This window comes from Glycine max, chromosome 17 (assembly GCF_000004515.6).
Source record: "Glycine max cultivar Williams 82 chromosome 17, Glycine_max_v4.0, whole genome shotgun sequence".
NCBI lineage: Eukaryota > Viridiplantae > Streptophyta > Magnoliopsida > Fabales > Fabaceae > Glycine > Glycine max.
In genome coordinates, this window is record NC_038253.2 from 32,364,970 (window position 1) to 32,379,341 (window position 14,372).

A 14,372-nucleotide genomic window follows, 5' to 3' on the forward strand; every position below is an offset into this window, starting at 1 on the left:
CATTATTATTATTTTCTTATATATATATATATATATATATATATATATATATGTATATATGTATAACTGAAAGGAAAGAACTAGGACCACAACCACATACAGTGAATCAATTAAATTGGAATGTCACTTTTCCTTTGTAATTCACAAGCATGTACATACAGGGAATCAACTTTTAAACTCTAATATACATATATATAATTAATCATTCATACGCGTGTAGAAAGGACCATGTGCAATTAGAGAAGCTTTCGTATCTGAATATGCCAGCAATTCCTATGTACAACATCACGTTTCTAACAAAAATACCATAGAAATCTATTTGACTTTCTTTATCCATTATTGCGGAAAGAAATCTCAATCTGCAAAACCACAATTGCTTCGTACACAGAATTTGCAATCACCATCACAAAAATTAGAAAAGGTCAAGAGGCAACAACAAAAATAAAATAATTCAACCCTTTAAAATCAATCAAAACCCTTAAATGACACAGAAGTAAAAACACAAAATCACAACCAAATACTCCTGAAATCAAATTGCAAATGATTTCACATAGGGACATCAATTGATCCGTCAAACACAGTCTATTCTTGAATAAAAGCATAAAAACAATTGAATTTCATAAAATAACCCCAAAATTGGTCATCTATGGATCCCTACACATGTTAATTATAATCCCCAAGTGTAAGTAACTCATCGCTTACCTTGATGTAGTTGCTTAAGTGTTCTCCGTTAGCAATGATGTCATTTCTAGTACTCTCTAGAGCTCCTCCTCAGTTGCTCTATTAGGTTCTTGAGCGTAAGAGGAAAAATGAATAGAAATGTTTTGTAAAACTGTTTTGGGGTTAAAAGTTCCTTTATATAGTGAGAAGACTGATGACCTAATTCTTATTCTTATTTTATTTATTTATTTATTTACTTTTATTCTTTTTTTTAAAAAAAAAGACCAAAGGGAATGGGACGTTACAAAAACAAAGTAAGATCACTAAAATGTTTACCCATGAATTGAGTAGGAACTCATTGCTTTATCAATAAATTGCATTTAAGTTCTGACATAAAATTTTCTCAACCACAGGAGACAAGTTGATGGAGGCATCACATAAATTGCATATGAAATATTACAAATAATTAACATTACAACCAATCCAATTTTACTTAATTACAACAAGAAGAAAAAGAACACAAAATTGAGCACTCAAGAGCCTTTGCCCTCTAGTTGTGGACAACTGGACATATATAAAAAACATAAGAACTGCATTTAAAGATCATAATGTTGAAATTTTAGGGGATCCTTATAAAATACCAATAACCACTAAGAACACATTATGTTAGATTATCAACAAGAGTTTTAGGAATACCTGGATCCATAATGATTGATCAAACAAACGCAGCGGAATCTAAATTCATTGATGATTTCTAATCTATGTACTCTTCTTAAGATCTGTTATGGAACGGATAACCGGCTAACAGCGTGACCGGTGGCTTCATGATTGTTCCTCAATTAGAACCTCTTTATTCCTTAATAAGATCTTCGTAACTCTTCAGATGGGTAGAAGAGAAATTACATGTGACGGCTCAGTATATTGGGGATCATAGCCTTCTTATAATGTGTTAACATAATAGGGTTCCCATTATCCCCTAATGGTCCAACACTGACATGTATTTATTTAAGTCCATATCATCTGATTTGGTAGTCTAGTGGACTCACTTAATTTGATCACATAAAATAAAAATCACTAATGATAAATAGCTAATATAATTGTCTTGTAATATTAACCCACATTAATTATTGGAATAGAAAATTTCAACAATCTCCCACTTGGGCTACATATTATAACAATTATATAAAAAATATCTTTAAGCGCGCATCAATATTTTATTTACCTTTAGACTTCCAACTTAACAACCTGGTCCATCTCATGTATCAATAATGGAATCACTACGTCTTTCGTCACTACAACAAATGTAACTAGACCACAATGACCACCACATCAATATACTCAATGACATAGATCAATATGGATAAGCAACATGGAAATTACATGCAATGTGATCTGAGTCATGCCTATTTCCAACTGGTCCAAACTTTATTCTTTATGGAGATCTATCCAAACACAACATAAATATTGCAAACAAAACAAGCTGATAATGAAATGATAAACTTCAACTTTATTTCTGTAGAAAATCCAAACAACAAAATGTTTGTAAACCATAAGATATAGAACATAAGTAAGACTCCCACTAAACTAAGGTACTATCAGGAATTACATCCATATGAGCAGTGTGCTCATGAAAAACTTTAAGCGTCATACCTTTAGTAAGTGGATCAGTTAGCATAGAATGAGTCTCTATATGTTCTATACAAATCTATATTTTCTGGATTCTTTATTTAACAACCAAATACTTTTTGTCAACAAACTTATACTTGGTTGAATCCTTAATAAGACCACTAAGATATTGTCCCAATAAATACCCGATGGCTACTTAATGTTGGTGACAACAGGCAAGCCAGTTACAATAATTTATGTGACACCATCTACCCCTCACATATATATTAATAAAGGAATAAAAATTCAAATATTAATTAAAAGTATTTTTAAAATATTTTTAAATACAAGCCTTTCAAATGGGTAAAAGGCTCACATTCACTTTCTTCTACATCATATTCAAATTTGTCCAAATAAATAATAAAGTCATCTCGTTCAAAGAAGGCCATCTAAGTTTCATGCAATTAATATAGAACTTATATCCTAATGTCACATCCTATCAGAACGTGGTGTTCTCGTGTCCTCTAGCATGAGGTTCTTCATAGTCATCCACCTATTCATCTGCTCCCCCAAACACAAAGTTCAAGATCATCACAGGATCCAAACACAAACAACAGACCGGGAGTGAGTTATCACATTTCTAACTACTAGAGAGAAACAACACAACATATAGTAGCCAAATACAATTTACTTAGCATATCTCACATTATTTCATCACTTTGTCATTCATCAATCACATTTTTCATCCATCAATCACACCTTTCAATCATCAATCACAATACACAGGAATCACACACTCCGATCAAGACATAATAACACATCAATTTCATAATAAACAATTAGCAAGCGTATGCAACAGTTATGCTAAGACTCAAGCCTATATGCAATGTGGTACCATGTCAGTGAAAAATCTCGTCGGGCGCCTAGGAGTACATGACAAGACAAACCACACAATAGTAATTCAAGTCAGTCTCACTAGGTAATATCATAGGGAGACCAGTCAGGGTCACAGTGTTTTGCGAGAATGCTCCAACCATATGGGATCAACATAGGCTTAAAGGAGCACTCAAACTGTGTGACCCCCAAGGCCTACACTCCGAAGAGTCCGTCAGGGCCTCTCCCTCCTGATTCAGGTCCAACCCAGAAAACATTTTAGTACACAGACTCTATCTATGAACTGTACAAAACACACAACTCCTCAATTGTTCTCAAAATAATTTTAACTTGTCGCCCTTTAAGGGTCTTATCATTAACCCGTCGCCCAAAAAGGGACTTAGCATCAACTCGTCGCCCAAAAAGGGACTTAGCATCAACTCGTCGCCCTAAAAGGGACTTAGCATTAACTCGTCGCCCTAAAAGGGACTTAACATTAACTCATCGCCCTAAAAGGGACTTATGGTCATGTGATTATACAATTCATAGTTCACAACTAAATGCACACAACACCTCAATGCACATATATATCTCAATGATATACATACTCAATTTATCACATACACTTAATCCCAATCACCATGGTATAATCTCAATTTAACATGTTATCACATCTCATGAATCATATACACTTTACTAATGAACTATGCAATACACACATTTACTCAATTGTTTTCAAAATTATTTTAACTCGTCGGGTTCCCACAGTGGATCCCATCACAATACTCGTCACCCTTAAAAGGTCTTACAATTGTGTGATTGCACTGTTCATAATTCACAACTCAATACATACATCTCATCTCAATACACATGTATTTCATTATCCGTCACATGTTCAATTTATCACATACGCACAGTTTGAATCATCATTTCATAACCTAAACATAACAATTTATACAAAAGATTTTATCACAACATGGGGTGTAAAACCTCTGAAATAGTTTTTCACAATTGTATCAAAATCAATTAATCAAAATCATGGGTTAAACACAAAGACATCAAGAGCACTCAAGTTTATCAATCAATTCTCACTAGGACATCAATTGGTACATAGAACACAATAATATTGTATTTATAATCATAAAGGAAAAATTATAATTCAATAAACATCCAAAAATAAACCCAAATTTAGTTCTCTAAGGATCCCTACACATGTTCATTCTAACCCCCAATTGCGATAAACTCATCCCTTACCTCTGAGGGGACTCACGTGTCTTCAGCCAGCGATAGTAACATCTCTAGCGGTTCCCTGAGATTCCTTCCGTTATTCCTCCGACTGATCCGATAGAATTCTCAAACGTCAGAGAGACGGAGAAGGGATTGAAACCTCCACTTGTACTGTCTTCATGCGATCCCTTTTTCTCCCTCCACGAATGTTATATCGAAAATCCCAACGGTGGAAGTGTGCGCAATTGAATTTCGAACAACATATCCAAATTTCATGAAAATCCAATTGTTAATGAAACCGGAATCGTAGTTTTATCAAGACAGTTTTGGGTTTCTGTGGGAAATTAAAATGTTACAATGCGAGGGGTATTTCTCTTATCTTAGACGGAATATCGAAATTCCCAATGGTGAGAATACTCGGAAATGGGTTGTGAACATGCAGTTTAAATTTCACGAAGATCCAACGGTGAATGAGTCCAAGATTGTCATTTTTCTGAGACAGGTTTGATGGCATACGGGAAGAAGAGAGGGTTTTGGGAGAGGAAGAGAGAAAAAACGAAATTGGTAGGCAGAGGAGGCTGAGAAGTCAGTCTGAAAACTGACATAGCATGTCGCTATTTATAACTAGGGGTATTCACGACCTATTATTTACTTTATTTATTTTTATTATTTTATAAAAAAAAAAAAAACTCTATTTTATTCTCCATCAAATGAATAATAAAATACTCTTCTTATTTTCTCTCAAACCATTGTTTGATTATAACTATTTTCTTTATTTATTTAATTATAAAACATCATTATTCTCTAAAATTTTATATACGAAAAAAAATGGGATGTTACAATTTAGCAATAATAAATTCTAGTATGATGTCTCATAGCAAAATATTAACTCCACCAACATGGTTAAATGTGGATCCTTATGTGGAGTGATTGCTATTAAGGCATTCCAAAAAAATCAAAGTCAAAATACCCAATGATCGCTAAAATTCTAGACTTTCGATATGAAAACATGTAGTTTCTTGTTCTCTTCGATTAACGCATAATGCGCTTTATTACTTTCTAGTGTTGCATACCAAGATTACTCATATATCACCTTAGGACTCCCACAAAAAATTATTTTATACATGCATATTTGGGATTTAAATAATATGAGTAATTTAAACCATAGTAGTACCAACAACAACAATTAAAGAAGAAAAAATAAACATACAATGCAAAAAAAATCTTTATGGTAAATTTCAAGACTCAAACAAGATACCTAGCACACCATTAATCCTCAATCTTTAGATTGAAAAAGACTAACTACAAGTGGTACTTTCAACGCATTGATCAAACATTGGTGATAAGTCCTGTCAAACAAAGGTTGTCTTTGGACACTCAATTGCTCACATAGAAAACTTATATGATGATTACTCTGGTCAAATAATGATTGTCTTTGAACATTTCATTATTCACATGGAAAATCACTATTTATAATCACCGCATGTTTACCATCGCAAACATGTAATTATTCTGACAAATTGTGTCTTTCTTTGGGCCGAGCCCAATTCGCATGAATAATTCCATGCAACATCCATGTAAGTTCAATCAAATCAACTTACACAACAAAGGTTAGTTTAGCAACATGTTGTTTCAATTAATTTAACCAAAAAAATACACGACAATTTAATATAATAAATGGGAGGTCTTAAAATTATACAACTTTCACATATAATTTAGTTATATAAAAATGTACACAACAGAACATGCAAATATTTTGCGGAACAGACCCATCACAAGATACCTAGCACAAATTTAATTCCTAGAGAAATTAATTTGTAATTGGTACTTTTAACACAATGATCAAATATTGACAATAAATTTTGTCAAATAATAGTTTTTCTTTGGACCGACTATTATTCACATGAAAACATCTTATAATTGTTACACATTTATCATCACACGTACAAAATATTATTTGGCCAAATTGTGTCTTCCTTTGGGCGGAACATGATTCGCATAAATAATTTTATACAAAAATCTGTAATTTTAATCAAATTAATTTTCACAATAGGGATTGCTTTGACAATATTTCGTGTCAATCAATTTAATTAAAAAAAATCACTAAATATGCAAATAAATGAGAAGGATTTGTTACTGCTACATTAACTTCAATCATGATAGTAAAAAATAATATAAAACATTAATTACGGCAAGTAAATATAATATCCTTAAATTATATTAAATGATATCATTGATTTATACTTAAAATACCCCCAAGTAAATATTGCATCTTTAGTTTTCTTTTTTTTTATTATTATAAGAGGTCAAACTTAAATGAGTACTTTTAGATCTATCTTTCTGCAACCTCTCTTCCTCTTGCACGCAATGAGATATAAGCTCATTAATGAACCATTTGTCCGTATGAGTGTTATAACTCACTTTCAATTGCCCAAAGTGTGTAGGGAGTGAGATAAAAACTAAATGCACGAGCAGGTCTTCACTAAGCTCTAGCTTAAGTGCTTTTAGTTTTGATACCAAATTAGACATTTCATTATGTACCCCCTTATATAACTTTCCCCCTCTCCCTTTTTTTTTACAACAAAAAAAATAACAAAAACTGCAAGCGCAAAAAAACTTCCTTATATATATTATGAACAATAGCTATGAAGAAAAGTCGTTCACAAATCCAAATAATGATGCCCAAAAACAAAATACACCCGAATTTAAATCAAATATCCAATTTACCAATAATTAATGTGTTGTTAAAAAAAATTGGGTTCATGTAACCAAAGCAATCCAGGTATAATTGGAATCAAATAACTTTAAATCCCAATAATATAATAGTAATGACGGCTCTAATACCACTTGTTAGAATTTTAGGGGATCCTTATGAAAAACCAATAACCACCAAGAACACATTACATTAGATTATCAAGAAGAGTTTTAGGAATACCTGGATCCATAATGATTGATCAAACAAACACAGCAGAATTTGAATCCGTCGGTGATTTTTGATCTATGTACTCTTCTTAGGATCTGTTACGGAACGAATAACCGGCATTCGTAACTCTTCGATGGGGAGAATAGAAACTATATGTGACGACTTGGTATATTAGGGACCATAGTCTTTTTATAGTGTGTTAACATAATAACATTCTCATTATCCCTTAATGTGCCAACACTGACAGCTGCTCATTTAAGTCCATATCATCTGATTTGATAGTCTAACGGACTCACTTAATTTGATCACATAAAATAAAACTCACTAATGATAAATAGGTAATATAATTGTCTTATAATATTAACCCGCATTAATTATTGGAATAAAAAATTCCAACATATAAGTATTGATGAGCATTAAGATCTAATGTCATTTGTTGTGGCATAATTTTGAGTTATATAAAAGAGTAAGAAACACTGCACAAGAATGAGGAATCACCTGTATATCTTGGAAATGTTGTTGCATCTTTGTCCAATTTCTTGGATGATCCATTCAAGTTCTTAAGCCATATATCATGGCTCTTACCTACATATCTATCACAAAATTCAATTAGCGCTTTCCATTCATCAAGCATGGCTTTTTCCCGAGATGATACAACAACAACTTCATAAATTAATTTATTCATGCCCTCCACCTATTCAAACACAAAAAAAACATACAGTCAATAGAAGAAAAAAAGTTTGATACTAAATGTGTTGGCCTATAAAATAGCAAATACAGTGTGATAATTAATGTGAGTCAACCCAAACCACTAGAACTCCTAAATAAGTAACACACCTGTGACAACAAAAGGGTAGATAGCAGATCCCATTGTTTGTATGGCATCAGCAGCTGAATAGATAACATGCTTCAAATGTTCAATATCTGGCTGTAAATGTGTAAACATAGTAATGATGTTAGTGTCTCTTTGCAAGCATTAAGCCAAAAAGACACAAAAACCACCACACATACCTTTGCCCCTCCAATTAGAGGATGACGAAGAGTACTTGCCTCCAAGTCTTCTACAACCCCGGATAAGCCATCAATATGATCACTTTCAAGTACAACCCATTCATTAAGGTAGGCCATCTGTGTCATTAATTGTAAAAGTACCACAATTTAAAAAAGAAGTATCACTAAATATCAAAAGAAAGTTTAATCATTTAAATAAGAAAATAGCATCACATGACTTATAATCATATCCATCATTAATATGAGTTATGAATAACATGTCATGATAGAGTAGCGTAAACAATTAAACATAACTTCTCAATATGTAGGGCCAACATCTTGTTGAGTACTGAAAATGCATTGTTAGATTGGTTGGATGAATTGGATGGCCTCATTCGAGATGGACTAGCCCTTCTAGGAGGAATTGAAGGCCTTGACTGCGATGGACTAACACCTCTTGAACTACAAGAGGACATCACTGAGGTCTTACTAGGTGATGGTAGCCGTGATCCTAGATTTGACAAGGACTGAAATCTAACTCCAACAGCTGCTAATCCTGTTTTATCCAATGCAATTGCTGGAACAACTTTATAAGGTCTTAGTACTTGAAAAATGTCATCAACCAGTTTTGCCTCACATACTATTCTACCACTTTCAACAAGCAACATTAGCCTTGCACCATCACTAGAAGCTTTCTACAAGGGCCTCCTCGCTTTACCCGGTAAAGACAAACTTCACAGTGGACACACATCAGTTCCCAGAACAGAAGAGTTTGACATTCTGGTTGTCTAGTGGTGGTAATTGCATTGTTTTTTTTAGTAGGAACCAAGGGTTGTCTTCTAGTTTTGTGTTTCCTTAATGCTTGCTCTGACTCACATACATCCATCCACTTTATCCCAATTAGATCACATTGATGGAAGTTCTCATAAAGCTAAACCAAACTTAGCAGTTATTGGCTGTTTAGCAATCATGAGTGCTGCACTCAAAGGAATAAATGAACAACATAGATTATCCAGAAAGAACATCCTTTTCCTTGCAAAAAAATTTGCCACAAATGAAGATAAAGTAAGACATTACACTACTACAGACTGGGAAACTAAACAAAAGCAAAGAATAAACCATTTTTTTATTATTCATTGGGCAAATAGAACACAAAATTAAGCACTTTGAAGTGGTCAATATTGACATTTAAATTAGCCAATGACCAACCTATCATTTTGTGTATTCCTAAGCAATTTCGCCAGCTAGATTCCTAACAAAAAAAATGAAAGCATAACTAATAAGATTAAGATTGATGAATAACTCCTCAATCAGACTTCATCAAAATTCTAATTTTCCTAGCAATTACCTTCTATAACAATTAAAAAACAACAAAAGATGCCCCAAAAACATATTATTCTCACCTAGCATACTCGTGGCCCTAGGAACCAATGTCACCCTCGGAACCAATAATCTATACTTGAGGCTTTCCTGCAAAAGACATAGGAAGTAGTCAATTTGTAAAGCTCTTAAAATTCATCTAATGAAGGAGCCCAACTAAGCCAGAACACAACCATACCAAAACAATCACCAAAAATATTTTCAACTTGTAACACAACAAACTTACTCGTTCTCCTTTAGTAGACTTTGTGAGTGCTAATACAGAAGGTCCCATTCCATCCTTTTCCATGAATTTCGTCAACTCAAAACCCTTGTTGAGGTCCTTCAACATCACTGCCGCCAGAACAACCTTTCCGTAAGTGACAGTATCGAGTAGAATACCAAAATCGACAACGTCGACAAACACAATGAGGGTTTTCTTGAAGTGTCGAGAATCCACCAGGGTTCAGAGCAAGCATTTGACGGAACGCGTGGAAGGGATAAAATCCTCTTTTTACATGGAAGAGTAAAAGTCAGTGGCTTTGTCAAGCATTTTCGAGACGAAATAGAGCCATAAGAGGGTGTCCAAAAAGTGAGGTTTGGAGACGTGCACGTGGAGTTCAGAGATAGAAAAGAATGCAGTTTTGGTGAGAAGGGATCTGAGGAACCTTCTTTGCTATGATCGTGCGACCGTGGTTTAGTAAGATTTCGAGTTTTTGAACCTTTTGAAGGTGATTCTGGTATTGGGGATCAGATTCATAGAGTGTGAGTGATTGGGAGCAGAAGAAGGAGAAGAAGGAAATTGAATTATTGAAATGCGAATTGGAACGAAGACAGAGAGCAAAACGAGCTCCAAATCCCATTATATGGTGCGGGTGGCGTGAACCCTAATGACGAGGGATTGGGAACACTGGGAAAGTGAAACAAAGAAACAGGAGGGAGAAGAAAAGAGTGGGCAAATTAGGGTTTTTGGAAAAGAGTATTAAAAACACACTCAATTCTAAGACGATGTTTAGAAAACTGTCTTAGAATTAACCTTCTAAGACGGATTTCACAAAACCGTCGTGGTCAAAAACTTCATATTTACAAAATTGTCACTTTTATAGTAGTGATGTATGATGTACATTTAAATAAACATATTCTATTGTATCCATATATTATAATAATAAAATAAAAATTTAAAATAATGAATTATTAGTAACTTATTTTCCCTTTCTTTGCTAATATGAACTTAGATTGTATTACATCATACATTTAATCATGAAATATACAACTATTGTGGTATGATGGTTGAGATTCATGTCAAGAAATTGAGTTCATTTAATAAAATTTTCAATAAACACTTAAAGAAGAAGAAAATAAAATAAATTGGGGAGACAAAAGAAAACACACAGATCCTTAGTTTATGACGCAAATAAGGACAATTTGAGGGCAAACAAATAAGTTGCATTGCAGAGCAATAATTACATGAAATATTTGGTAAAGTCCTGCAACTGCAAGGTGGTAAAGGACCAACCTTCAAATTGAAATGGAAAAACACAATTTCAACCCTCCGCTGCATAAATTAGTTCAATTCAATGTTCTAGATAGGGGAAAAATAAAATATAAACATAAACGAATACAAATAATAAAAATACAATCTTTTTCTTTTCTACAAAACAAAAATGTTATCGAGATCACACTGTTGGTAGAACTTTTCAACATCTGGAGGAACCACATAGAAACCAATTCAACTAGACATGCAAAAAGGAAAGGGGGAAAAAAGAACTAGACAAACAAACATTAGGGTGCAAAAAAAAAAAAACAGATTTGTTTTTATTTTTTAAAAAAGTAAAGGAAAAAAGAAAAAGTAAAATTTGAAATGTAAATTAATAAAAACATAGGTTCATTACCAAGAAAACAATATGTAAAACTCAATAAAAACACATATTAGTAAAAATATAAATTAATTCTTACACAATGTAAAGGAAAATTGCATATGCAATTTTATATGAGCTAATATACTTGGCAGTTAGAAATTACCCCAAATTTTCAACTCTAAACCTCATGTTCTAGGATAATTGACATACTGCAACACATTCTTTAGGAGACAAGTAAGCTTCAAAATTGTACACTGCAGACAAAATTAATAATCTGTGAATGCATAGCAAATACAATCTGCATATACCAAACAAACTGATATCAGCTATATAATCATGCTTTGAAGATTTTCAATGTCTATTAGCCCTTATGAAATATTCAAATTTAACAAAAAGCCAAAATGCATGCCCAATCCAAGTATAAAGAATCTTTCATGATTTCTGTTCTTTGAATGCATGAGGAGAAAAGTGACGGAAACTAGGCATGGAACATGAAGTTAATGGAACATCACATAACCTGAATTCAATTGAGTCTGTTTGCAAAGCTCTAAGGTATCACTATTAGAAAATATGCTTTCTACATCGGTTATTTATGACTTTCAACATTGGTTTTTGAACCGATGTTGAAAGTACCGACGTTGATAGTATTATCGTTAACATCGGTTTTTTAAAAACCGATGTTAACGTAAAATTACCAACATCGGTTATATAAATAACCGATGTTGCTAATATGAATTACACCCAGAAAATGTATATTAATGTTGAAAGTTAACATCGGTTTTTACAAAAAGTCGATGTTAACGAATGTGTTAATGTTGACAGTTAACATCGGTTTTTTCAGAAAACCGATGTTAACGTGGGTTAACATCGGTTGTTTGTAAAAAACCGATGTTAAAGAATGTGTTACTATTGATAGTTAACATCGGTTTTTTAAAAAACCGATGTTAACGAATTTGTTAATGTTGACAGTTAACATCGGTTTTTTCAAAAAACCGATTTTAATCCACGTTAACATCGGTTTTTATAAAAAACCGATGTTAACGAATGTGTTACTATTGACAGTTAACATCGATTTTTTCAAAAAACCGATGTTAACCCACGTTAACCGATGTGAACCGATGTCAACTAAATCCATTTCGAAAACGCTAAATCGCTAAACAACAATCCACTAGCTCATTACCCACAAGTCCACAACACAATTTCAGGTAACGAATAACCAAACGCGAAAATAAGACTAATACCAAGATTCTAACATTAGCAACATATAGTGATTCAATTGCAAACTTGCTAGCAATAACAGCTAAAGACTGCATTACAAGTTACTGCAACATCACTGGCAACTTCCCACACCCAATCCTTGCCATTTCTTTATACTATATCCCTAACAACAAGGGTTTCTCATATCCACATTAGCCTCCAAAACAAAAGAACCTAACAATAAAATAAAAAACCTAGCCCCCAAATCCGTAGAGGGTCCTTCCCTGTCTCTTGAGAGCATAAACCACGTCCATTGCCGTAACGGTCTTTCTCCTAGCATGCTCAGTGTAGGTAACGACGTCACAAATCACGTTCTCCAAAAAGATCATGAGCACGCCACGTGTCTCTTCGTAGATGAGACCACTGATACGCTTCACACCACCCCTACGAGCCAAACGCCGAATCGCGGGCTTAGTGATTCCCTGAATGTTATCGCGCAACACCTTACGGTGTCGTTTCGCTCCTCCCTTTCCCAAACCCTTGCCTCCCTTTCCACGCCCAGACATTCTTGCTCAGAAAAGTTCAGCTAACAACAACAAGTCTCACAATCTACACCGTAAATTCAAACACACAACAATTAAACTAAACCAAAGAGGATTAAGAGTAAGATGAAGAAAGCATGGCAAAATTAGTAGTAATTGGAAATTACCGAGAGGGAAATGGTGAGAACTACGTTTTCTGTACTGGTGGAATGAGAGGGAGATTTTGTTTGTATTTATATATACGTGGTGTTGGGGTTGGGGGACTAGTGCGTGGATCCGTGAGAGGGATTTCGGTGAAGCGTTTTGGAGCATTGATGGATTGTGAATGAACGGTTCAGATGTGAGATAAAGTTGCATGCGGATCGATGACGTGGATGAGAAAATAAAAAAACGTAGTGGCCTCTGTCTTTGGCGCCTGTGCCAGTTTGAACTTTCGAGACCGCTGAATTCTATTCTCAATGCCATAGAGTGCGTGTTTAGAGTTAAATCCAACAAAAATGAAAGTTATAATAATTGCTTTGGAAAGTGTGATACAGCTGAAAACATCTTCAAATGTATCAACTTTTTTTATTGTTTAAGCGATCCTGATAATATCCATTACTTATTTTTACTTTTTTTAGTATAAGCGTTTAATCTCTCTGACCCACTCCAATTATATTTATAATTATTTTATTTATAAATTAATTAAAATTTAAAAATTAAGATATTTATTGAGACTATTATTTTGCAAAATATTTTTTGAAAATACAAAATAATATTGAGTAAATCATTATAATGTTGATTAATTTTCATGGGATATAATCACATTTTTTAAAATATGTATCTTTTTAACGGCATGTATTTAGTATTATGCAAGAATCATATCTTAAATTAATTTTTAGAATTTTTTATAAATAACAATGATTTTATATTTATTCTGAAATATGTCCATTGAAATAAATTATTTTATCGGTCAAAGAGATCTGACTAAAGAATTATTTTTTTTGTCTTTTCTTGGTTGAACAGTTATTATATATTTTGATGTTTAATTTTTACGAATAAAAAAAATTAATCAATCCGACCCTACACTTACTTGGGTAGTAGTCACACACTACATTTGGAAATTTGCGGTAGACCGATCTTTGACAAAAAAAAGTT

At 33.3% G+C, this 14,372-nt stretch overlaps 1 protein-coding gene across 1 annotated transcript; it reads right to left on the reverse strand.

Moving 5' to 3' along the window:
- Positions 1-12,893: 12,893 nt before the first annotated feature.
- LOC100804633 (histone H4) lies at positions 12,894-13,433 on the reverse strand. The gene is made up of 2 exons (XM_026126397.2): positions 13,403-13,433; positions 12,894-13,302 (listed from the first exon to the last, which is right to left on the reverse strand). Exon 2 carries the CDS (start codon positions 13,257-13,259, stop codon positions 12,948-12,950), a length of 312 nt encoding a protein of 103 aa, XP_025982182.1. The 5' UTR covers positions 13,260-13,302; positions 13,403-13,433; the 3' UTR covers positions 12,894-12,947.
- Between the last annotated feature and the right edge of the window lie 939 nt (positions 13,434-14,372).

What these genes read in the sequence shown, in the direction of transcription:
- LOC100804633 (XM_026126397.2), bottom strand. Translation starts at nt 13,259, where the DNA reads ATGTCTGGGCGTGGAAAGGGAGGCAAGGGTTTGGGAAAGGGAGGAGCG.